This window comes from Lichenostomus cassidix, chromosome Z (genome assembly GCF_008360975.1).
Source record: "Lichenostomus cassidix isolate B80296 chromosome Z, HeHo_3.0, whole genome shotgun sequence".
NCBI classification, from domain to species: domain Eukaryota; kingdom Metazoa; phylum Chordata; class Aves; order Passeriformes; family Meliphagidae; genus Lichenostomus; species Lichenostomus cassidix.
The window spans coordinates 35,206,781-35,233,610 of NC_139511.1; the positions used below are offsets into that span (position 1 = coordinate 35,206,781).

The 26,830-nt window shown below is 33.6% G+C and overlaps 1 protein-coding gene across 1 annotated transcript in view; it reads left to right on the forward strand.

Annotated features, from left to right (window-relative positions):
* CNTNAP4 (contactin associated protein family member 4) overlaps nt 1-26,830 on the forward strand; it is a 204,814-nt gene that overhangs the window by 104,441 nt on the left and 73,543 nt on the right. Inside the window, exon 4 of the mRNA XM_085042316.1 lies at nt 24,038-24,185. Within this exon, the coding sequence (XP_084898442.1) occupies nt 24,038-24,185 (148 nt within the window). The remainder of the gene's footprint in view (nt 1-24,037; nt 24,186-26,830) is intronic.

The following is a 26,830-nucleotide window of genomic DNA, read 5'->3' on the forward strand; positions in this document are numbered from 1 at the left end:
TGAATTTAAACTGGTCACCTAGAAATGAAAAGATGCTTTTGCCATTTCTTGCTCACTTCAGTACCTCAATTCATACACAGGTTTAACATCTTTATCTTGGGCAGGTATACCAAAGAGCAATGACTTCAACATAAGAATTAATTGGGCTCCTGACAGCTACAATTACAGTGATGACAATAATTTAAATGGTATGGAAATAATTTTAAATCTCTAAAAGGCACTTTTATCAAGTTATAGCTCGTTTTTGTTGATTTACTTGAGTAGTGGTTTAAGATATTCCTCAGAGATGTGCAAGAAGCTGAGAGACTTCTACAATAAAAATGATATACTGTGTAACAACAGTTATTCTTCAGCTGCAGTCAAGATGGAAAGTGCTCTGCACTGTATTTTATATTGTGTTTTCTCTTTGTGGCCTGCCTTTGATTTTGTTTGAGCTTTATATCATAGGATGAGTTTGTCCCTAGAATTCTATAGGGAAACCTCTGATACCTCTTGTTTATTTTCTCAGATCACATAGTGCACTCTAGTGTGTGTCCCAGAGAAAGTTATTTGTAATTTAAGGTTATTTTGTTAAAAACAGATAATGTTTGCAGTGCAAGACTTAAATAAGATTCCACTAGAAAGCTCATGTCAGTGTAAAGGTTATATTGGCAAAACGGAGGCATTTAATCCAGAAGTATCCTATGCCTGACAACTCTCTTATTCTGAAGCTGGGTTTTGGAGAAAGATTTTCAAATAAATCTGTTTATTTCCGATAGAAAAGAAAAAACGTTACTTTGCTACCTAAAAGTGTACTTTTCAGAACTGCTGTTTCAGGATTTGGAGCCTTCAGCAAAAGAACAGATGTCACATGTTTGTAAAGCCTTACATCATAACCATGAAGAGAAACTTCCTTATGCCCTGGAAAAATACCAGTTTTGGTGTCATTGCAAATGTGAAGAGCTAAGGCTTTGTAAGTGTTTCAGTTTAATTCCTGAGATAACTAATTTTTCAGGGACAGTTTACATGCAAATGAAAAGGATTGTGTGTGATTCAACAGCATTGAAATCAAGTTTCTAATCAATATAAATGTCTTTAATGCAAAATGGTACCCACTATTCCCTTGGAAGTCTTATTTTTGTAATTTTTTCTTTCCAATTGAAATGCCTATGAAATACGTGGAGTTGCAAGTACAGAATAGCAATCAATAAGTTGCAGTTGATGTCTACAGGCTTGTATTTTCTAAATAACCTTCAAGTTATTTAGAGAAGTTAGCACTACTGTTCCATAGAACCAGCATTACTTGTGAATGGTAAACAAGCTGTTGCAGAATATTGTGAATGTATCTTAGACGAAGTTCGGAGAATTAATTCTTTTAAATAAATAACCAATTGGAAAGTTTCCTTCAATTAAAAAAAATAAAGGCAAAACAACAGCAATGTTTTATTTAAGACTTTTTTTGTGTTTGATGTTGTTGCAGGTTAAGTTCATATATAACAACGTTCTAACAGTTCAAGAGCATTTCCTCATTATTAAGAATACCTCTTACATTTAATATTCATTATTCATTACTGACAGTTGTTTTTGATATTCAGTGTAGGTCTATACTTAACTTGTACTGCTTAACTAACTGCTCTTGAGGGAGATGATTAATCTCTCTGATCTTGGTAACAGCAAGTTTTATATCATAAGAGGAAATAAATCAGAATTCCATCTTTTTTGGTAGGAGAGCCAGAAATCTTCCTTTTTACCCAAATCACAAAAACAATATTAAACAATAATTTTAAACAATGGTGTGATGTGCGCTCATCCTACAGCACATTTTATACACTTAAACAGAAAGCACTAGACCTGCATAGTATGCAGATTAAAAATTTCGTGTGTTCAGTTTTCCTCATACTTACAAGTTAGGTTGCTTTAATACATTTTATGGAATATAGTTCTCATGAAAAGTTCAAACACCAAAATCAGCAGAAGATCTAGCTACAGTAGGTACACTAGTATTTTTGCTGTGGTGGTTTATTGATCACTTTAGGCAACAACAATGTAAACACATGGACTCATAAAACTCAAAACTAAAAAAATGCCCCCCCCCCAAAAAAAAAGAAAAAAAGAAATCCCCATTTATTTAGACATTTAAAAGATACCCTAAAGTGAAAAATTTATGTTCACTTACTTGTCAATATTAGATTGATTTTTTTAGTAGATGCCTGACACTTTCCTTTTGCAAAATGTAGGATTTATTTTTAAGTCAATTATATTTTTCATTGGAGTTTCATCCCTTGATGTTTTTTCATCTACTTGCCTGTCTGAATTTCATTATAGATAACATTATTTTCTGATGAAACTCATTAGAACAGCTTGCATTATTGTTTCTCTCCAAACATTCCAGTCTTTCAGAAATACTATTTTTTTTAACTTCATTCAGTCATCTTTTCATAGTGAAGGTTGTTGACTACCACAGCAATTCTGAGATATGCAAGAACTGTGTCTGACTTTGAAAATTCTTAGATAAATAATGAAATAAATCAGTGTTGGGGATGGGGCTGTTAACATTATCTCAGTTGTGTCTTCAGTAGAGGAATATTTTCATATACATATTAATGCATATGTAAAGATTATTTGAATATTATAAATTATTAAATATACTAATTAAAAATCATCATAGTTTTTCTTCTTAGATTTAAAAGATCCTCTAACACTTTCCTACCTCTGCCATTCCTGTTATATCATCATTTTTGCAGGTCAGGTGTCTTCTTGTCTTTATCTTCTCCATAACTGTCTTCCTTCTGCCTCTTTCCCAAAAATATCATGCATACTGGAAAATCCAGCAATACAGCTGAGGGATTAATACTTTTCAGATTGCTTGTACAGTGTGTTTGTATTTCATTATGTCAAATAATTTTGACATAATGCCTCTTCAAAAATTTCCCAGAGGAAACCAGTAGGCTCATCTTTTCATATTGCTCAAATAGTATTGTATCTGCATTTACTCCCAGAAACTTTCCTCTTATTTGCAGCAGCACCTAGTCAAAAAAACCCCAGTATTTATTCCCTTGATTCTCCACGGATGGATTTCTCCCTGATATAGAGAAATGAAAAATTAGCACCAAGTTATGCAGTAAGTAAATTAACCGTGTGTCAAGTTCATGGTAATAAAACTCTAGAGATTTGCCTCTTAGGATATTTTTAAGCATGGTGAAGGTTGATATTCCTTAAGAACTTGCTTGAGTCCACATTTTACATGAATCCAGCCAACATTGGAAACAAACAAACAAACAATCCCAAAGACTCCTCAAAGCCAACCAACCAAAACAACAATGAAACAATCAGCAAAAACCAATTTGATAGCAGTGAAGCTTTACTACTTTTTCTGTAGTGGAAGTCTGGATATTTCAACATGTCCTTTTATAGGCTACAGACTGGTAAAAAGCTGTATTTGAATAATACAGTTTATATTTTATTCAGAAATTAGACATTCAGGAAATAAGTATCATTAAACAAATTTCACAGAATCACAGAATAATCTGAATTGGAAGGGACCCACAAGGATCATTGAGTCTAACTCCTGGTCCTGCACAACACAACCCCCAAGACTGACAACATGTGCCTGAGAAATTTAATTTAATATCATTACCACTTCTTAATTTATTATCATGACTAAAATAATATTCAAAATTCTGAAAAAAATAGAATCATACTTCATCAGCATTCTTGATAAGAATAAGTTAAAAGAATGCTTGAAATAATTTCATTGCATTTTACTTTTCATTGGGGATATAGGTGAGAACCCTCAGTGATTTCCAGGGCTTTTTCACAAGGACTTGGAAAGTACTGACTTGAAGTCATGAGATAAAACTCTTGAATGAGGTGATGAGGACTGTTAAAAGCAATTCTTAGAAGTACTATTGGCAACATGGCATTGTAGATATTTGCATTTATATCCATTTTTCTACATATAATACAATATTTTATAAAATGTGTAACTATATTTCAATTTGTTATACAATATATTATTCATATTTGTACAGAACCATAGAATGGTTTGTGCTGAAGGGGCTGTAAATATCATCCATTTCCAACACTCCTGCCATGAGCAGTTTCACCTTCCACTAGACCAGGTTGCTCATCCAATCTGGCCTTGAACACTTCCAGGAATGGTGAGTCCACAACTTCTCTGAGCAAACTGCTTCTGTGCCTCATCACCCTCACAGTAAAAAATGAATTCCTAATTAATAACTAATCTAAATCTATCATCTTTCAGTTTGAAGGCATTCTCTCTTGTCCCGTCACTTCATGCCCCTGTAAAAAGTCTGTCTCCATCTCTCTTGTAGGCCCTTTTAGTGGAAGGCTACTCCCAGCTCTCCCTGAAGCCTTCTCTTCTTCAGGCTGAACAGCCCAAATCTCTTAGTCTGTCTTCATAGGAGAGGTGCTCCATCCCCTGGACATATTCATGGTCCTCCTCTGGACACAGGAGATTCTAGACTTTCATGGACTTATATTAAGGGAACAATTAAAAAAAGGTGAAGATAAGATCTTGAAAAGCATTACCTGGATCTATATGTAAAGTTTCTGATCCTTTTTTTTCCTACTTGATTAAGTTCCCAGTTAATTTGCATTATTAAAAATGTCACCTGACATTGTTAGTTGCGTTATTAAAAATGTCATCTGACATTATGCTGATTTGTGACCTTTTAGTTCTGAAGGGTAAACCCAAACAACTGAGCAAAATGCATAATTGTGTTGGTGTTATATAGTTTTTGCAGTTTGTCTTTAACTCCGCCAATACAAACTCACACAGTTGCAAAAGGGGGTAATGACTCTTGATTCAGTGCTGATGTGTGAAAACTTGACTTCATAGTGATGAAAAAGATCCACATTGTTGTCCGTAACTTTTCTTCACTCCATGAGATGATAATTTTCAGCTACTCCTTGTTGATTTGATATCAAGCAGTGCATTAGTCAGATGAAAGCAGTGGAGATAAGTATAGCTGAAGAATTTAGTTCAGTTAAATTTCATTATATTCTTCCATTATTTTATTTGGTCTTAGGCAATTTAGGCAGTAGCAGGATGTAGGTGAAGGTCTGTAAGTTTATATACAAGATATACTAACTTTTGGATATGCTGAAGTAATGAAAAAAACAGGTTTTGTTCTTTTAATGGTTCTGCTGGTATTTTTTTCACACAGTTTTGTGGATACCAGATGAGAAATGTATCTCTGTTCTCCTGAGGTGCAAATACTTAGGGTGCAGTGGAGCTTTTAGAGGTTTACGAGACACTTATTGTGTTGTAAATTATGTACGTTAGTTCAGTCATTTGCATTTTCTGAGTGTGCAGTGACACAATGTCAAAACCTGAGCACCTTCACTGTGGAAGTTGAGGTGATAAAATAAACATAAATATCAGGCAATAATTGGTGAATAGTTAATACATTTTATGCGTTTTTAATTTTCATATATATTTGAAAGTATATTTATCTTAATATTTATCTTAATATTAGAAAGAAAATACCATTTCTTGAGGTTCAGTACTATCTATGTGTTAATACATACTAAGTACATAGAATTAAATTCTCTCATTTTTTCTTCCCTGTTTGTAAAAGGCGTTTGGGAATTGAAGGTCATAAAATCCAACTAAAATTGGATTAATAACACATTTTTATTTCCAGGACACTGGTAAATAAAATGAGCTCCTCAGAGCATTGCCCAAGCTGTTTTGTTTGTAATAGCCAGCATCATGTTATTTTAAAAAAGAAAAAAAGGCAAAAAAGGCAAACTCCCCTTATCTGCTTATGATTATTCAGATCATGTGAAACCTATGATATTTCATCTCTGTTCAAGCACTATTTCTGCAATATGAAGTGAAATTGCTCTGTTAACCTCTGATCTACTTTATGTGGTGTCTGAAGAATTATCACCAGAAGTAGTGTCTCAGTGACTTCATCAAGATACAATATACTTTGTATCTTGGAAGACTCAAACCCTTAATAAATTGGCATAGAGAGGAAGAGTGCCTAATTATGCACTCTGCTTGTCTCGTTTCTTTTCAAACCTGTTGTAAAAATATGAGAAGGGGAGTAAAGAGAATTTTCCTGGAAATCGGTGAGAGTTCATAAGACAGATGTAAGCATGCACAGCAAAATATAAAGACAGGGTACTGGGAAAGGCCTGGGTAACCTTGTCTGACCTAATAGCTGACCTCTGTTTGAGCAAGAATTTGGACTAAATTACCTTTCCAACCCACATTACTGTATGATGAAATGAAATGGTGTCCTGCTGAAGTATTCCTGAAGTTTATTATAGCAATTCACCTTTTCCATGTTTCTATACTCCTGTTGTACAAAAAGGAAAAGAAAAACTATACACATGATGTGGAAGCAAAGGAAAATCGGTTAATGTTTCATTAAGTTTTGGTAGAAGCAGGATGATTCTAACATTGCACGGACTGTTGAGCTCATAAAATTCCCATCCTCATCTACATACCCAATGCTGAATTATCAGAGGTTTATATTCAAATATTATGCAAGTTAATAAAGATAACATTCTTCCATGGAATATGCATGTATTTGAAAAGATTCAATCAGTGAAAATTATGAAACTATACAGGTTTTCTTACATGTTCACTGTTTCCTGTCTCTTTCTCACATCGATGTGCAACTATTATCTCAAAATACTGTGTTTGGAAGTGTGCATGTAATTTTGAATGTATGTTCATGAAAATTATGCGGTTTTTGTTTGGTTTGTTTTGGTTGTTTTTATGGTTTTTTTTTTTTAATTAGACCAAAGTATGGTATAACATTTTATGTAAGAGAAAGTTCACATTTTCTTTGAAGCAAAGATACCAGCTTAATGCTTGACTGAAGGCATCTCTTTACCTCAAGTAGGAAAAAATATGTGGCAGTAACAAGTGTATTACTCAAAAAATATGAAATAGTGAACATATTGCTCTATTCCATGGTCTTCTATATGACCTTGCCATTTTAAATTTTTTCACTCATATGGTCAGAAAAAGTGTAGACATTTCTTCTTGTCTTCTTTAAAAAAATTCTAAAAAAATCTAAAAACAAAAGGAAAATTAAAAGAAAAAAAATATTCCCAGATAAAGTTATGACTGAGATTTTGGTGTGGAGGGTTTATAAGGTTTTATTATGTTTATATATAAAATACTGTAATTAAACAGAAATACAAATATTCTGATTTCATTACTAAAAAGATGTACCTGGAAAAAAAATCCCACAAATTACCCCCCACCAAAAAAACCCCTGTCTTTCCATGTCGAATGAGTGACTGTGGGATGCTACAGGATAAGAGCTGGAAACTCTAAAACATTTATAATTATCAGCTCAGTCCTGGAAAAAAGGTGAAAATGCAGTGTAAGAATTATTAAAAAATTTGTAGTGAATGAGGCAGAAAACCTTGTTACTCCACTGTGAATGTATATGTTTTGTTCATGTTTTCAGTGCAGACCTGATAAATCATTTCAAATATAATGGAACTGGAAAATATTCAGAAAATTATGTTTTAAAAGGTTAAAAAGCAGACAACTGGCATGGAAGAAGTGACTGAAAAGACTGGGATTCTTTGGTCTGGAAAAGAGAATATAGAATATGAACGCAACAGGAATCTGTAAGCACAGTGGCATGAAGGAAAAGAAGGACAGTTGTTCATTGCCTCTACCAGTACAGCAGAGCAGAAATAAGGTACCCTGCTCATGACTCAACAAAACTCATCCCTTTGGGGATGTTTTTTTGAGTACTCTGCTTAAACTGGTCCCTTGAAGACTAAATGAGGGACAGATCTTATGTTGTAGCATGCCTGACTGTTTCTTTTATATATTGCATTCAAAAAACACCTCCGGTAATTACAGAAGTATTTTAATAGGGATAAAGGGAATGGTGAATACTGCTACTAAAATAAGAATAAATTGCATTACAGTTTATATATTGAATAGAAGAAAAAAGCTTGTAACTGCAAATAATTAGGGATGCTCGCTGTGACGAAATAAATACTCTATGTTCTGTAATATTCCCAAATACAGAAAATTCCACTTGTTCTTTCTAAGAATTAACTGTACCAATGGTTCGTATTATATGGCAAACACATCCCTGATGTTAAGTTTTGGAATGTTTGAATAATAGATCACATTGTGGTATTTTCTGTGGCTCTTATCTGTTTAGACAATATTTATAATAATGCTATTATAATTTGTTTGAAGACAGATTTCATTGTTCATATGGAGTCTGCATTACAGTTCAGTTAATTAGTGTTGTATGGAGTTGAAATTACGTTTGCTTTTCACTATGTTATCTCAGAAGACAAATATTATTCAAGCCAAAAAATCCTACATATAAAATATCTAACATAGAGTAGAAACTAGTCTGGAATAGTAAACAATCTGTACTAACTTGTGTTTAGTAAGGCTAGAAGATCATAATCTTTAAAAAAAGAGATGTATTTTTGTTAGAACCAGATAGTTGGTGCAATTACTGTATTCCATATAATAAAGAACTAAGATTAAAGCCAAAAATCTTGAAAAAAAAAATCCTCTGTCAGAATTGTTTTAGTGCAGGATCTAATCTTTTGAGCAACTGCAACCACTCCAATTCTATTTGTGATGGTGAGCCTTAGGAACAAGAAGTACCTTGCCTCCGGCAATGCAGACAGGAGAAGTTGAAAGCTTGAAAGATATTGTCATGAATGCCAGCAGGAAAATCTGAGCTCTTAGTGGTAGCTTCTGCAAGACTGCAAAATATCTGTGGTCTCAGGTGTAGAAAAATATAAAAAGGCATATGTAAATACATAATATAAATAAATTGCAAGGCAAAAATAATATTTGTTGTTGTTGTTGAAGCTAGGAGAACTTTAATAATGAAAAAGACTGATGTACTTTGGTTTAATGATAAATTAATCTCTTAATGATAAAAAGTTGAATCCACTAATATGATTTTTTTTAAAAAAATGGTTTAATCAAATCCTCAAGTCCAACCTCAAATTTGTATATGAAGAGATTTAATGTACAGAAAAGAAAAAAAAAACACTTTTTACTGAAGGTTAGGCTAGATCATGGTTTTAAATATATTTAAAATTTCCAGGAGCACTATGAATCATTAATATTTTTAAGTTTGACTTTCCCTTAGTTTTCATTCTTTCATATCCTAAGGCAGCCTATTTCAAAGAATTTCTTATTAAATAAATAAAAAAACAAACCACAAAGGCTTAACAGTAAATACTGTTAAGCAGTATTGACTGCTTAACAATTAATTATTTTTAATTTGTCTATAGCATATTTATTTTTCTCTTTTCAAAATAATGAAAATACATGTAGTTAGTAGACTGAATTTATAATAAGAAATAAAAACAAATAAAATTGTAAAAAACCCAGAGATAAAAATAACAAAAGAAAACATAACAAACAAAAAAAACCCCAAAAAAACCAACCCAAATCTCCAAAAGCACCAACCAACTTTCTGAAAATATGAAGATGAGAAATAATTAAGACAGCCGAATTCTAGTTTGATGGAGTGAAACAGTAAGAAAGAGCTAAGTTCTTAATTGGATTAAGTATCCATAACTAATTTTCTGACAAACAGATTTTACTTAAGGAAGGCTTGAGTGGTTGATTCATCATGCATGCATTCCTCAGTCTAAATAAAGCACACTGCAATTATTCTAACTTGCATTATTGTTTTGTTATGGCACATTTTCCACATACTTTGTTCTTTCATCTGACATGTTTTTCTTTCTATTTTTACTAATTTCTCTAGAGAAAAATTAAACTTCATTATTTTAACTGAAAATAGTGTCCTCAAAGGAATTATTTTAAAATGTTGTCTTTGTCTTTGTCTTTTCTTCACTTGAAATCAGATATTTGCTTTGTTAAAAATGTAGTCAGTTTAGGGGATATGAGTGAAATTATGAAGCAGTATTATAGCCAAGCAAAAGTGTTTTCTTAGACATATAGTAGAATAAAAAATATTCTGAATTCAATAAGTAGGTTTTTTCTGGTGTTTCTCCTTTATTTGCATGCTCCAGAGTAAATATACCATCAATGAAGTCTTGCACTTAGCATGCTGTCTGTCAGAGATGGAGCCTGTCATTAATTTTTAGGCCTGATTTTGATCGTCCTTGGGAGGTTAATTTAACATAGAAGGAATGTCTCTTAAACAGTCCTATTTTAGGATTTTCTGAAGCAATGAGTCAATTGTAACTGACTTTTAGTGGCATGGATTGAAATCTCATTCATAGCAACCTGCATTTTTTCCCAAACTCCCCTGTATATTTAGTAAAACAAGTGATAGTAGTATGTGAAGGTCATTTTTGAAGTACATTTTTGAAGACCAAATATCTACCAGCTCAGAATGGGTGTATTGCAAGGGCTGCAAAGAGTAGCACACCATGAAAAGCAGACCCTGACAGGGCCAGGAAAAGCTGGTAGCTGGTTGCTACCACTGCACTGTCCTCCCACTGTGAGACACTCACCGCCATTCAGGCTGCAGAATTATTCATATGACTTAGGGCAAACAGCAAGGATCTCTGCTTGAGTAGCTCAAAGTTTTAAGATCTGTTACCCTGCTTGCACAGCTTTGATGAGTTGTCCTGTTAATTTAGCTTTGCTGAGCTGGAACTGGATAACTCTTTCTTGGCCATAGTTGGAGAAAACTACAGAAATCTCTACTTCCAAGGTAATCTTCAGATTTATAATGCTGGTTGTAGGTTTGGCTGCTTGATTAGAAAGGTTATGACTGAGCCAAAATAGAAATTGATGATTCTCTGTTTATTGCAGTCAGTGACATCTGTCAGAGACTTCAGAACAAGTTGGGTGAGTAATTTACTCCTTTGTGAGCATGATAAAAACTATGCTGTAAAACCATGGAATAGTCCTAGAACAGAATTTGATGAGACATACAATTTCTGAATGTTGATCCTCAACCTGGTAAGGTGCAGAAAGCATAAGGATATATGGTGCCAAGACACTTTCTGGGAGGTTCTGGTCAAAAAAGAGCCTGGAAGAAAAGGAAGTTTTAAAAATTTTGTAGGAGACTTGCCCTCTGGGTCTGCAAATTCAGGTGGCAGCAGCTCTTATCGTGGGATAGAAGGGCCTGTTCCTAGAAGAAACCTTGCTAAAAAAGCCTTTCTTTAGTTTTGTGTTTCTAAAGCAAACATGTAGTAGACCCATAATGCAGCAGCAGCAGCTTACCTCTGCTGCTCAAGGAAAAAAGCTACAAAATGCATGGAAAATTATTACAAAATTAAGTAATTTCTGCCTTTTGCCTAGGCCTTTAGCAGCAGACAGTAGCTCTTATTGGGGTGGCCAACACCCCAAGACCCAGTCTTGCTTGCAAGTTCTTTAATAATGGCCAATTAGGTCTAATGTGACACAAATTATCATTTATTAGACACAGAAAATAGCAGACATAACACCTGGGACAAAACTACATACTACACAGGAATAAAATAACAGGAAAGAAAAGTAACTACTAGCAGAGAGAATTCAGTGATCAAAAAGGTACCTATTATTACGGCTAACAAGAAATAATATAACTTAGGAACCAATGTATCTTAACAACGCCAATTTGGTGGTGAAGTATACCTTGGAATCCTTTCACTCAATCCCCAGGAAAGTAACCAGCAGAGCCTGGGTCCAGTCTCTGGGGAGAAGCCCTTGCACATTTCCAGAGTTTGTGTAGGAGACTTCTGCCTCTGTGATATTTCGTGTGTCTTTAATTGTATAAAAGTGTGTCTTTCAGTCACGTACTTATTCTTTTCGTCTCTTTCCACATCTGGTCTCCATACAAAGATGTGGATTCTGGGTTGGAACTCCAGACTTTAGGGCACCAAGAGATAACCTCTTGCGGGGCTTTTGACCCAACCTGGGTTGTCTATACACCAGCCATGAAGATAGTGAGAGATGGCAGGGGAGAGATGTCCTGCCACAATGCCCAAACGTAGAGACAGGCATTCGACATTTTGGACTAAGAGGTAAGAGGGAACTAGACTGGAGTCAGTTTCCATCCTAGCATCCTTTACAAGCCAATGGATGTTTCCCCTTATTTTCAATGATCAACAACTAAATACTTTCATTTTTTAAAACAATTTTGATTACAGTATTGCCATTTTTTATTATACAATTGAGCCTCTGTTGTGTTGAAAACATGTACATGCACAGATAGGTGTAGATGGGGATGGATTTCTGTTGCAGAATTTTCCATCAAGACCTTTAGCAGCTAAAAGCAGATAGAGCCACTTCAATCCTTAGAAGGAAATGTCAAAAAGAAAGACTTGATTTATCCACCTAATATGATGGATGAGTAATTATTTTGGGGCACTGTCTAATAAGGTTACAGGAGGGAAAACAAGGCATACAAGTGGGCTTCATGTTTAATTACTTCTGGTGGATTTCTTTCTTTCTCCTTTAGAATACAAGTAAACTTGTAAATCAGTCTGAAATAGATACATTTTTTATTATTTACCCCTGTCAAAATATCCAATCATGCCAAAACATAAACAACACAGTGCACAAACTCACAGATGGTTAATGTTCCAAGACCAACATTCATCTGTACAGAGTAAAAACCTGCAGAAAAATGCATATAACTTTGTGTTTGATATTCATTTATCAGCTTCAATCATTCCATCTCCTAATTATGCTCCTAGAATTTACTACCAGAGGCAGAAGCATTTTCTCCTCAATTTCCTTTCAGTGTTTTCTGCCTCTTTGGCAAGATGAGTGTGACTCTTGGTTTACAGTCCTGTGTACATAAATAGCCTATCACTACACAGACTACCAACTTCTGGAATTGCCATCTTTCTATGAGAGATGGTAATTTAAATCTCATTCTTTACCAACTAATGGCAAAAGACCAGGCAGACTGTCAGGCAGCATGAACACATGCCTTTTTAGATATGACAGAGGTGTGAGGAAGTTTTGTGCATTCCTAGTGACTACTGTCCTGGTAAGAGTCCCTTAGAACGGACTTCACACAGACCTAATGACAGACAAAACTTCACACAGACTTAATGAGAAACAGAGTGAGCATATATACTGAAAGCAAAGTTTGAGAAATTTGAAGGACTGTTTGGGTTTTTAAAATTTTTCAGTTCTGAGTTTCAGTTAATATTTTAGAATTAGAAAATATAGTAGTAGTCACACACATATCTTAAGAGAATCCATGTTTTAAGCTATCATAAGTAGATTAAAATTGCAAAAGTATCAAAATAATGGTAACTTATTTTAAGAATTATATGAAGAGATTATGTAATACTGAGTAAATTAATGTTTGTGATAATCTATTATGGCATTGTGTGCTTTTTGCTGGGTTTTTCAAATGTGTATTTATTTAAATATTTGTGTAGATTTGTTTGTATTTCAAATACATTTAACAAGCAGTGTGATACTCTATAAATATACACAAAGCTTCTTACTTTGTGGTTTGAAAAAACGAGATAACATAGTATGACATTTATTAATATTTTAAATACAATATGAATGACATTTTCATTTCCAAAGTATTAAAAATCTTTGTCACCCTGTGTTATATGAAGATAATTTGAAATGTTGTTTGACAGTTAAAGAATAATTTCCATATTCTAACAGATCTAAAAATATTTACAATTGATACCATGCTAAATTGTAATGTCCTTTTCCTGCGCTCATTTTGTCATTACTTCTGATGTGAAGCTGATAATTTGCCAAACAGAAACAGTCTTCTTTTATAATTAGCCAGGATCCTTGATTTATTAAATGATGACAGAGGTTTTTGGGAGCAAACAATTCTTGTTTCAAAGAAAAGGTGCTTGTTATAAGGAACAGATTATACAGCAGAATGAAATCAGTATTGATTTAATTCATATCTTTAAACATAGGTTAAAAATAAAAGTAATAATGAAGCTGTCATGGAGCATGAACTTACCAGCTTTTAAAATAAACTAGAACTCAGGAATTGTAAACTTGAGTATGGTCTTGAGAAAGACTGAGTTGACTTCTATGGGCACTTGTGACTTGAGTGGATCACTCACTATCAGATGAAGGGACTGTATGAATTGATGAAATGTTGATGAAATGTTTCACCTTCTTCCTTCCCCAAAGTGTTCCTCTGCCCCTAGTATTTCTAAAAGACACTGTTGAATTACTCTGTAATTGGTCAGTTAATTATACTGTATTGCTATCTAGAAATTTGTTTTTAACCTTTGCTCTCTTGGTACTCCAAGGAAATCACTCCTTATTGAATTGTGGTTGGGCAGCTTCATGCTTATCTTTGTCTTGATTTATTTGTTTCCAGATTTGGACCTTCCTTAAGAAACAGAATGGAGTTTCCACTGTAGCACAAATATACTGAAATACATTTATCAGAGGGAAGGAATAAGCTGTTCTCCAAAGCAGTGACAAAATGTTTTTTGAAACTGGATGAGTGGAGTGCCCCATGGTCAGATGTCAGCCATGCTCTTATTTGTTTTAGCTTTTTCTATATAAAATAACATAGCATCTGACGTACTTGCTGTCCATAACAGTGTGTTATGAGTTAAACTGTATGCATGTAAATGTTGGTTTCAAATCTAAGAGAAAACAGTCCTCAATAGAATTAATTTTGTCTAGTGCAACCTGTATTTATAAAGCGGAGTAAGAATAATTTTACAAATATGCAATCCTGGAACTTTCTATGTCCTTAATTCATCTGGGGAAATAACATTGAGATAGATTTTTGTGTTTGTTACATGAGTCACAGATAATTTTTTTTTCTCCCCCTACATGAGACTAAATAAAGAAGTAAAAAATTAAAAAGTACCCTACTGCTAGGGTTCAAATCTAGATACACCTCTGAATTCCTTTAACTTCTCACTTAGTTAGATTTCAGTTTGAATGTTTTTCAAAAGAATTCCAGAATCAGTTAATCTATTCAGATGCATTGTTTTCTCAATGTGTAAGAGGTTAATTCTCCATTTTCTTTTGCTTAGCACTTTGTTTTTTCAAGGTGCATCAAGCAGGTAGTAATGAGTGACAAACCAAATTCATCAATTTGAAATAGCTTAATTTATAACCATTCTGCAGCACCAGTGTGCACCAAAGGAAATTAAAGATGTTACAGTGTAAGCAAGATCCTTTAGGTTGAAATATCACAAAAAACTTAAACCAGTAAAAATTAATTTTTCACACACTTTTTTACAGGCTACTGCAGGTTTTTATACATGAAAAATAATCTAAAAATTTGTTTGAAATTAAATCTCATGTCACAAACATTTAGTCAAAGAACTAGCATTCTTATTTTTAAGATTCTTGTAAAAGAAAATAGTATTTTATGGAGCTCTAAGTTCCACAAGCAAGATCTACCTTAAAAACAATCTTACTATTTAGTTACCTCTTTTCCTATCCTACAGAAAGCCATTATGTGCTATTCATCCATAATTTTGGTTTAAAAAATGGGTTTAGGACCAGATTCATTGCACTGTAGAGTGACATTGTTTCTCTCAGAAAAGCTATTCCAACGTGGTCTCTTTTAAGTATCAAAGCTAATTAAATAAAAATTAATTTCAAGACTACACTTGAGCAAAGAATAATTTAGTTTGAGAAAAATGACCACCCATGTACCTGTAGTCATTTGATCATAATTTCCAGTGCAATGCACAAATGACTTTCACTGTCTCATCCTTCAAGCGTTGTCATAAATGCTAGACATGAAAGTTATTCAGTATTCTGGAAATTATGATATTAGAAGCTGGCAACACTTTTACTTCATCAGAGTTGTGTGGCTTTGTTTTTGTCTCACAAGCTTTTTGCTGGGATGAGAGCCTCCTTATAGGAAAACCATGGTGGGCAAGTGAAAACAAAATTTGCTGGTTCTTTCCTTGAAGAAGGATCATTTTTAATATTAAGAAACATCTTTTCTATTGATCATGTTTATTCAGTGCGACTTTTTCCAGAAAGCAGTCAATTATTGAAAGAAAGCTGCTGATTGTTTAGGAGTAAATGTCTTGCAGTGTGGACTTCACAAGCTGTGTAAGCTCTAACTGATTTTCTCTGGTCTGTATTTTAGCTTTAACCCCTATTGCCAGATATACACATGGAGATACAATTAAACGTTTGTTATATTCACATAAACTAAAGAGATTAGCATCACAAATTGCCAGCATTATTCCCATATATTAAGTCACCTGCTCTGAAGAAGCAGATTAATGGGTTTTCATGTCATCTGCATTAAGTGGAATTTATTCTGATTTATCCCATGTAAATTCTGATTCCTGATTATTAGAGTTGAAAAACCTTAAAAGACCTTTAAAATTTGAAATTCATTCCTCTGTTCATCCTGTCTTATCGATGAGATATTCATATACTGTTGGGCTTTTACTTTTGGGTGAAACTTCTCACATGATATAACAGCATTAGCATGGACCAAGATCTTAGTTATATATGCAGAAATACTAGGCACTCTGAAGTAAACACTAGAGACTGCTTATATTTGAGATAAATCAATACTAGTATAACTGGGATGTGTGTTTTTAAACTTGCAATACAGGATTTGGGACAGCTGAAATCAAAACATTGTCAGTTCCTGATACAATTTATGTTTCTTTTTTTTTTTTTTTTGTCTTATTTCCATAGCAAACTAAGAAGATTAAGTACAATATTCTGTGGAGGAGATGGGATAAGTAGTCAAGGAGTCTGATCATTTTAGATTTCATATAGAAAGTGATGTATCAGACTTATTGTTAATACGGTGTTGGTACCTGACTTTCCTTTTAATTTCTAGCAGATAGACTCATGAAAAAAGCTGGTGACCATCACTGATGTGTCTTCAGGCTGTGAACTGTGTGCCATATTTTCCCTGTGAGCCATGGAGTTATTCAAATTTGTACCTACAAAGAAACTTTGTCACCTAAAATTGTCTTCTCCCATCTCTATTTGAAGACTTAATTTAATGTTGTTTCTGCAAAGCCTTTCTTCATTCTCTCCTTCTGTATAGGCACCCAACCCACTCTCTGCTTGCCCTACCCGTAGCTGATGGGCACCACCACATCAGTCAGTTCTTTCCCTTCCACAAATGTACACATTTGCTGAGGGTTGTGGGTGTATCCACACTGTTGGCTGCCCATCATGTGCTCTTGATTACTCTCATTGCATGCCAGATTTGCTGCTCACTGGTATTTGCTAGTCATTTATTCCTACTGAAATGCACTGGATTACTGAAAAAAATGAACTACTGTTATTCTGCTGCTTAGGTTATCCAAACATCTGAAGTCTGTGTCAGAAAAAAATTCTCCATGTGACTAATAATTAGGAACTTGGTTTTATTACATTCACTGTGGCTTTTAGAACACATGCCATGGGCTTAAGGAGAGCACTCTAGTAGATATTTCTAAGTAATTTAGTAGTGTGTTTACAGTGCAGACTTTGTATTACATTTCTGAGGCATCAGATACCTACTAGAGCAGTAGGTTCCACCATGAATGCTGATATTTCTGAAAAACTGAACCCCTACTTTTGTATCCTAAATGTTCCTAACAGGAAATACTTTGCACGTATTTTTACTAGTCCCTGATAACTGCTGAATGCAACCTTCATATGCATTTGGTGAACATTTTTGCACAGAACTGGTGTTAGTTTGCATCTTACCCAAAACATCTAATCTCAGTGAGTTCTTTGTCTTTTCATTTCATAGTATCTTTCATCAGATAAAGCTAAAACCATGGAAGCTAATTGCTTTTCCAAGATGTTCTAATAACCAGAATGGCAAACCCTAGGTTAAAAGAAAAGTGAAATTTTGCTACTAGGGTTTTTGGTGAAAAGGGTGAAATATTTGGCTAATGTTGTAACAACCTTGAGAAGTGGATTGTCATGTTAACTCTGTGTTTCTTATACACTAGTCTAAGTCCATAATGATGAGTTACAAAAGAATTCTATACAGAAATTTCTCTAAAGATAGAAATTATGAGACATCATATATGAAAAGCCACAGAAATAATTTAGTAGGAAGCCTTTTTATTGAAATATTTTATTGTTTCTGGTCTTCAGGATATAAGAGTATTTGCTGTGCCATTTCTATGTTTCATAGTTAATGAGCTTTCTTCCCTTTCTTTCTAAATATTTAATTTCTTTTCAAAGCAAGGTGTGAAATGGTATGAAAAGAAAATTTTATACTATAACATTAATAAAGCTATTTTTCATATTGCTTTGAGCAAACAGAATTCCCATGTACTGTTTTGACATTGCAGTGGATTTCACAATGCTGCAGTTTCACTATAGGTATTTTAGTTATAAATTACCTGAATTATCTTTCTGCTAGTCTCTGGGTTATGTCATGTGTTATGGAAGTACAATAGTGAATTGTGATTCCTACTTAAATTTCATATGATGAGAAATATACAATCTGCGCCTTTTTTTTTTTTTAATTTTTTTCAAATTGTAACAAGCAAATATGTGGAATAAACAGGTTAAATATGTTGCTTCTCTTTGAAAAAATTTCATAACACTTATGGAGCTAAGTATTTCTGTGTGTGTGAATTGAATTTTGCACTCCAGCTAAAATACCACTAGTAAAAAATTCATTTACCCAGAACAGTATTGATTAAAATTCAAATTGATTTGGAAATAGAAAGGACAGTTGCACTGTAGCCCAGATTTAAAATTCAATGTATTCATCTTTTGCAGATTATTTCAAATGGTTTTATTAAAAAACAAGGGGAAAAAAAGTGAAAATAAATTATCATAACACTACTGAAACTACTTGGGCTGGTACCTTCCAAAATCATTTGAGTTATCTTTGAAATATCTGAATCCAAATTCATTGACTAGAGATCCTTATTATAAAAAATGTATCTATATTAACTTCAGATAAAGAGCTAATCTTTGCGGGTTGTTAAAGATTATGTAGAATTCTGGTAATAGTATTATGAAGCACATTCACATTTTCAATTTTCAGGAATATCTCTGAGGTACATGTACTTAGATTAATAAATAAAACGTAGTAGATTCATAATTCCATATTGGGATTTTATAAAGAAGAATTGTTATGACAGTTTTTAAGGGAGGATGTTGTGCCTAGTTGTGTCAATACAAGAGCTCCCTCCAATGGTGACAAGTTTCTTCACATAATTTTTTTTACTATACGTGAATGAATGAAAGGAAATAAGGTAGATGGAAGAATTCAAAACAGCAATTGTGGCTGGTGGTTTACTGTAAGATATTTTGGTTTTATTTATTAGTCTCTATACCATGTCATCTGGAAAATTATCTTTTCATTTCAGCTATGCTTAACAGGAAGGGGAAAAATAAGAGAGGGACAGAAAATGTATTTATTAAGCATATTTCCAAATAAGCATGGCTAGCAGCTGATACACCTCTTCTAGCTAGCAGTATCTGGTTTGGAGTCCTAGATTCCTACCCTTTTATACAGCCCTACTACATCCAACTTCTACTACCATAACATAAAACAAACCCCACAACCTTTCTCTGTTAGTTTAATTTTAGATATTGAAATCTTCCTCTTCTACATTAGTATGAAAGCCAATTGTTTCAATTTTTTCTCAAAAAGAACAACAACCACAACAAAAACAGAACAACAAGCAAAGAAACCCCCCCCCCAAAAAAAAAACCCCAAACAAAACAGAAGGATGGAAAGAATTTCCAGAGTCTGTTCACAAATGTCAGTTATCACCTATGATAAATTAACTGGTAAGTGTGGTCTCATCCTCTCTTTATCTCCTAATTTTGGAGCTGTTCTCTTACATAAAGTTACACTAATATTCCACTCACATAGTGAAAGGCAAAAAAAAGAGAGAGAACCATAACAGTTGAGTAAAACACTCACCAAATGTACAGAAATAACAGAAAGAGATAGAAAGAAAGAATATTGATACAGTTTACCCCACTATCCTGTTTCTGAGTGATGGAAAGCTGTAAGTAGAGTAGTGCAGTAGTGAGGATTTAGGAGTTACAAGCAGTGGACATTGAATAGAACAAGAATTTATGATGGTTTTCTGACAAGTTTCTGTTTTTTTTCTATCTGGTGTACATTAATCAGGTTGTCATTAACATGTACTATCCTTTTTTTATAAAAGACATTGTGATCACTCAGATTTATGAGTATGTGCAGCTACTGTGTATTTTGATTAATTTGTGGTTCCTGTAGTATATTTCAACCGTATTTTCAAACAATTTAGAGACAAGATCTAGTGAAAAATACAGTGAGTAACTTGTGGCACAGGGCCCCTTACTGTAATGCCACTGTTAGTATTTCATATGAAACATATTTGCCAGTTTTTGCACATATTGTTGATAACCAATGAAGTCTTAACAATCCATAAATTTGATCTCTGTGATCATTTTGTCCTAGCCATAATTGCAATGGGGACATCTAGGAAAGGAGGCCATTGTCAGGTACAGCGTTTTCTGGTCAGAGTGAGCAACTTTCACACTTGTTTTTTCACTTTAACTGAACAGTTCAAACCTGTTGACTTTCAGGAGCAAATTCAATAGACTAACAATAATTCACCACAGTGGTACTAGGATTAGAAGAATGAGTCTGAATGTTTGTATTCTTGTCCAGAAATTATATCAATTGCTGTTCATTGTACTGTGTACTAAGTTTTCTGGAAGAGGAACTCCTTTTTTACCAGGATGTAAATAATTTAAACTGCTATACAAACCAGGATGTAACATAAAAGCATTGGAGTATTGGAAGAAAATGGGAGAGATGGGTTAATCTTGCAGCATTGTTTTTACACAGTAGTTTATACAAACAGTTCCAAGTTACTTCCTACTGATTTTTCAACTGCTTTTTCTGGTGTTGGTACTAGAATTTATAAAGCACACGATGAAGTTAGACCCATCTTGGGGTTCACTAGTACCACGTTGATAAACTCCCAAAAATATTATTTGGGTCTGGTGCTGTTCCAGTACTCATCATCAAACACTGAATGGGGATTTGCAGCTAAGTTTACTTATATTTATTTGTATATGTATATTTTTTTAATATTTGTAATAAATATTTTTTATTTCAATGGGTATACAACATATGTAAAAGCACTGTATATATTAGTATTATGTTTTAAAGTGTATATATAGTATATTATACAGTAAAAGTTATATTTGTAAAGAAATGTCATGTCCTCTAGGTTATCTAAAGTATGAGTCATATGCAGCTTCATTTCTGGGGGAATTTTTGATTGGTGAGAAAGTTTTGGACAGGATGCCTTATTATCCCTGGTCTAAACCCACATTCAATTTCTAGATAGAGGATTGTCATGGAAACCAAGGTCTTTTTTTTTTTTACCTTATCTTGACGTAAGCTTACCTTCACACTCATTCTGAACTTGCCAATGCCCTTCTACAGACAGGACTTAACTTTACCAGTGCAGTCCAGACCATATTTGTGATTTCTGACATCACAAAGAACTGAATAATCCTGTCTTCAAAGCAGGGTTAAAGTAGCTTGATGTAAAGAAATTACTGGCTTAGAAACTAAGTAGGAGGGTTAAATCAAGTTTGAGAGTAAGTTCTCAGCTCGGGCTTCAGTACAGCCCGGAAAACTTTTACTTAGTGAAATAAAACAGGCTGTGGAGAGTTATCTACTTAGATATCTATGCTGATAAATTGCCCTGCTACTGTTTAAAGCTAAACTGCAATACACTATTTCAGAGTTTCAAAAACTTCATTCTCTCAGAAAGGTGGTATGTTTTCAAGCTATTAAAAAGCAGGATACTATAGGACCTGTAAATACATCAACTAAGATTCAACAGTTATATAGGAAGGGTTACCTTTATACAACCCTATTAATATTTATGCAAACAGTGTTCATTAGGTGTAAAATTCCTGTTAACTGAGGATCACATTGTATCTTTTTAACCATTAGATGCCTGGGTAGGTTGTGAAGCCTGCATAATCTAAAATAATGGCATGTTCCCTACACATTATTTAACATAAGGATGAAGTGATCTTAACAGTCTGCAGAAGGAGGGGCAGGAGGAAAGAAGCTCCTCACTATACAGTTATAATTCTGTGTTTAAAAGATTGCTGGATTGGACCATGAAATGGTAATTGTGTTCTACTATATGGACAGGACTGTCTGTCAAGTTGAATATAATTCTCCTTTAAAAAGCTTACAAGCTGCTTTCATTGGTTTTGGTACTCCTTTAGTCTTGCACTCTGGAGAAAAAGCAGTGTGACTTTGTCTTCTATCTTTTTTTGAAGAGGACTTAGACTGAAAAAGCCCCATAATATGAATTTTAACTTTTTGACTGTTTAAAATAAGCAATAAAGACCCATTTAATATGCAACACAGTTGATACATTCTGAAGTGTGGTTTTCCCTGATAAAAGCCTCTTAAAATTGCAACAAAGAATACTGATTTCTAACTGGGCCATTCTGAATGGTGTTAAAGGAGTAGTCTGAACTACTTTAAGGTTATTGCTGAAGCCAAAAAACAAATTTCAAATTATAAGCACATGGTTTAAGTATACCCTACAGTAAAAAAAAATCAAGCCATATACATTCTGTTTTCAAAACTTTAATTAATTTTTATGAGGTGGCTGCCCTCCAAAAACAATTTTGCAAAAAATTTGAATCTTAATTGGACACTTCATTTGCTCACAGTATTTAAACTTCTGGGGCCTGGTTCTGGTTCAGTCAACAAACTAATTGGCACTTTCATGGGCAGTTATATTTGTTACAGACTGCAAATAAGGATTTGAAAAGACAAGAGGTCTAGAAGGTTCTTATCCTCCAAATAGTAGCTCTTCTCCAGTTTTTATTATAACATTTTCCACCTTTACCTGCTGTGTTAGTAGAATTACAAAGCATGAAGCTGAAAGTGGACATTCAAAATCAGTAACTCTCATTGCTTATTACTAGCTTAATAGATTAGGTAAAATAAGCCAATTCAGTAGCTGTTGTTGTGGTTTTGGTTTTGGTTGGTTGGTTTGGGTAGGGGTATTTTTATTTAATTTCTTTTTTTTCCCCATTGCAAGTTCAGACATTAGAATTTATTGAAATTCTACTAGTATAGGGGAGAGAAGGTGCAAAGATCTCTGTTTAGAAAGGCAAATAATGAGTGAAATGAAGCTCATCTCTGCTTCTAAAACTTATGTGAAGAGAAGCAGCCTACCTAAAGATGTTGGTTGCTATGTACTTCTCCTATTGCAACATCTGTGGCTTTATAGCTATGGCAACAGCACTGTTCATACAGCCAGAAATGTGTAATCTTTTAAACACTGCTCATCTAAATATTTCAGAGAGCTATGAGATCTTTGGCTTCAAAATGTCTGAACAAATTTTTTCTGCTTCACATACCATAAACAGGTAATGATGAAAAAGCACCACATAGCACAGCAAAATCAGAATATATTCTCCCATTTTATAGAATGCTTAAGTTTATTTTTACAGCTCTTTTTTTTACTTGCTTCTTTACATTTCTTTGCCTTTTTCTTCATGTAAGAAAAAGGGAAAGTAGTTTTATCAGTTAAATACTGTAAAAATGTTTACTTTTTTCTTTCACGTGGGAAAAAAATTGAAATATAGATTCTTCTTTTTTTAACAGGATACTGAAACAAATTATTTTACATTACTTTGGATTCTTTAGTTGGAAACCAGTCTTGTGTTACCATGGTCTGTCAGTTTAAGACTGTTTTAAAAACAGCATACTATGCATTTAAAACACAGGCTTGCAATAAAATTAATCTAATTTTTCAACAAAAGGAATCTGTAAGATCACTCTGTTCTCAAGTGAAAACCTGTTAGGTGGAACCATACACTGAAATGTGAGGACATTCTACATGTTTTTTTGACAGGAATGTTTGTGCTTGAAGGGTTCTGTTCACTAAAATTTTAGAACATGTTAAATATTTTGTTGAGTGGGGTATCAGTGCTAAATACACAGATAAGCTAACACCTCATCCACAATAGTCAAGATTGATTCACCACTTTTTCCTATGGAATTCACTGACAATTGCATTTTATTCCTGTGCTTGACTGTTAGCCAGATGAGTGTATAAAATGAAAAGATCAGCGATACTTCCATATATATCTGTATTCAGTGAGGATGTGGTTGATCTCTTTTTCATTTTCTTCCAGGCCTTTTCTGGAAACACAAATGCAGACAGTGTCGTATACTATAAGCTTCAGCATTCTATTAAAGCAAGATTTCTCCGTTTTGTGCCCTTGGACTGGAATCCAAATGGCAGGATTGGAATGCGCATTGAAGTGTATGGATGCACATATAGTAAGTTTATTTCTGAATCAGCTAAATGAAATGAATCTTCATCATAGTCTTTTGCTACCTAAATAGCACTTGAAAGTAGATTTGTAAGACTAAATTTAATCTTGAATAAAACTGATTCAATAAGTTTATGTGCAGGCTTCACCATTTCTTCATCAACTATCAGTATGTGATGCTTATTTTCTGGTTCTTTCTGTATTGGAATGAATGGTGTGCACATAATCCAATAACTGATTTAACGCAAACTGGGGTTTTTTTCATAGTCCTAAAACTACACACCCTAACATGGCATACTTTCTATCCAAAGGCCAGAATATGGAAAATGTTTACAGTTCTAAATCTATTTGGTCTTGATCCTGAGCCAGTAAAACTAGATAGATCCACAAATAAACAATTGAAAGATGTTTCAAAGTTTTTCTATATTTAAGGGGTACTTTTATAATGGTTTTTATGCCCTTAGTAACTGACATGAGCCTTTGGAGGAAGATTGCATAAGTATTGTGGTTTTATAATCTGCTGGACAGTGTAAATATACCTGATGTTTTCCTGTTACAGTTTTTCATCCCCAGACTTTTTAAAAAAAATTTCCTCTCAGTAAGTTGTTTACTGCTTTTTATTCTTCCCATGTTTTCTCCATAAGGGAAACAGAATTTATTTTAAGCAACATCTTCAATAGGTTTTTTGTTGTCTTTTTTTTTTTTTTGCATACTTTGATCTGTTTTTCTTTGTTGAATTTCTTTTTTTTTTTCAATTTCTATACTTATGTTTTGTATGGTTGATCTCTTTTGAATGATCTCCATATATCTGCTTTTTATCGTCATGCATTTGTACCTGGCTTAAGGGTGTATATCTGTAAAACTTAAGTCTGGGCTTTCTGCCTCATACTTGACTTTGTAAAATTGGTAAATGGTCATGAAGTAAGGATATTGAATATTTCAACCTGGATCCAGGAGATTAGATCACCTCAGAAATTAGGAAACTTCCCCATCTCTGACTCCTCATGACAGGAGAATGGCCTGAAAGGCTCACACAAAATTCCTCAGTGACAGCTGCCTTGAGATTGGGAACATGACTCATGATTCCTAGAACAATCTGAGAAAATTACCTTGAAAACTGAGTAGCTGAGAAATCTGACCAAGATTCAGCTTACCTTCTACTCTTTTAATTATCAGAACAACTATAGTTAAAAATGGAGACTGAACAGATGAATTTATCCTTCCCAGCTAAAAGCTCAGCCGAGTCTTCCATTTGAAACCTCATTTCTGTGGCACTTGATGGGAGTCTTTCTTGTCTTAAAGTTTCACTTTAAGATGCATTGAAAGTCATCAACTTCACTTCTTTAAAGTCTTTTACCTTGTGCACTTGATAAAATTTAAATCCTTACTCAGTCTCATTCTCAAACATTTCCAAACTGAAGAGCTGTCTTTTGAACATACCTAAAATCCAGATTTTAATTATACATTTTCTGTCATAATTTTCTCTGTCACTCCTTGAAGGATGCATATTATGGGTCTCTTCTGTGTGATGCCTATTGCCCAGCAGAGGCAATATGAAAACCCAGAGTATAAAAGACAGTGTTTGTGCAACTAGAAAAAGAAAACACAATAAGAAGTTATGAAATTAAAATATTTTTATGTAGTCTTTAAATATGTTTGAGGAAGACTACTTTTTTTGTATTTTATTTACTTGGCACAGGATCAAACTTATAGATATCTTAAGGAAGTAAATCAACTGTAGTTATCTTCTAAGATTAGGGTGAATTTAAAATTAATATTTACTTCATCCATTATTCACTATAATGCAGTATGTGAAGAACATGACGGTTTGAAAGATATGTAATTTTTTAATTGGTTAAGATTTTCTGTGAATTAGTGATTTTGGATGTTCTAGAAATGCTTATTTTTCCTATCTATGAATGCTTTCATTCCAAATGAATTGCAAACTTCTTATCATCTCTATATTTATTTTGAACATCTGCTAACTACTAAGGGCTTTTACAAATTAAATTCAGTGGTTGCCCTTGAAGACAAACCAGGGGATTATAGATTTAAAGTTCTAAAAAATATTTAAAAATATAAAAGTTTAATTCTTTCTCTCCAGTCTTTTTCTCCATTTATGAGGCACAAGGAGGACATATTGTTACAGTAAATATGCCTGGCTCTTTCTGAATGACTGTATACTTTTCAAAGTGGCACCAGAAAATAAAGAAAAGAAGAAAGTCCAATAATACCTACTTCAGCTTTGATTCACATCTTTTACTTTTCTCATTTTCTCATCCTTTTCTTCAGGGAGATCTCACTGGGTATTATATTTTAAGAGTAAACAACTCTGTTTTTATTTACCACCAAGTATATGAACTGTGTTCTGTATTCAAGTGTAAATTCACTAATTTCTTCCTTCAGTCTTACCTGTTAGAAATTACACAACTAAAACTAAACTTGCAAGCATACCTGAAGTAGATCTCACTAATCCATAAAGTGATGTGAAAAAAATCATGTCTGCTATGTTCTAAAGAAGTCATTACTGTCTTACAGGGCAAATTTCGACACTACTTAAAATTCGCTACTCTGCTGTCTTCCAGTCAAATGCCTGCTCTGAATAACTTTGCCTAGTATTCTCAGAAATAGTGTTTGACCTTTAGTTACAGT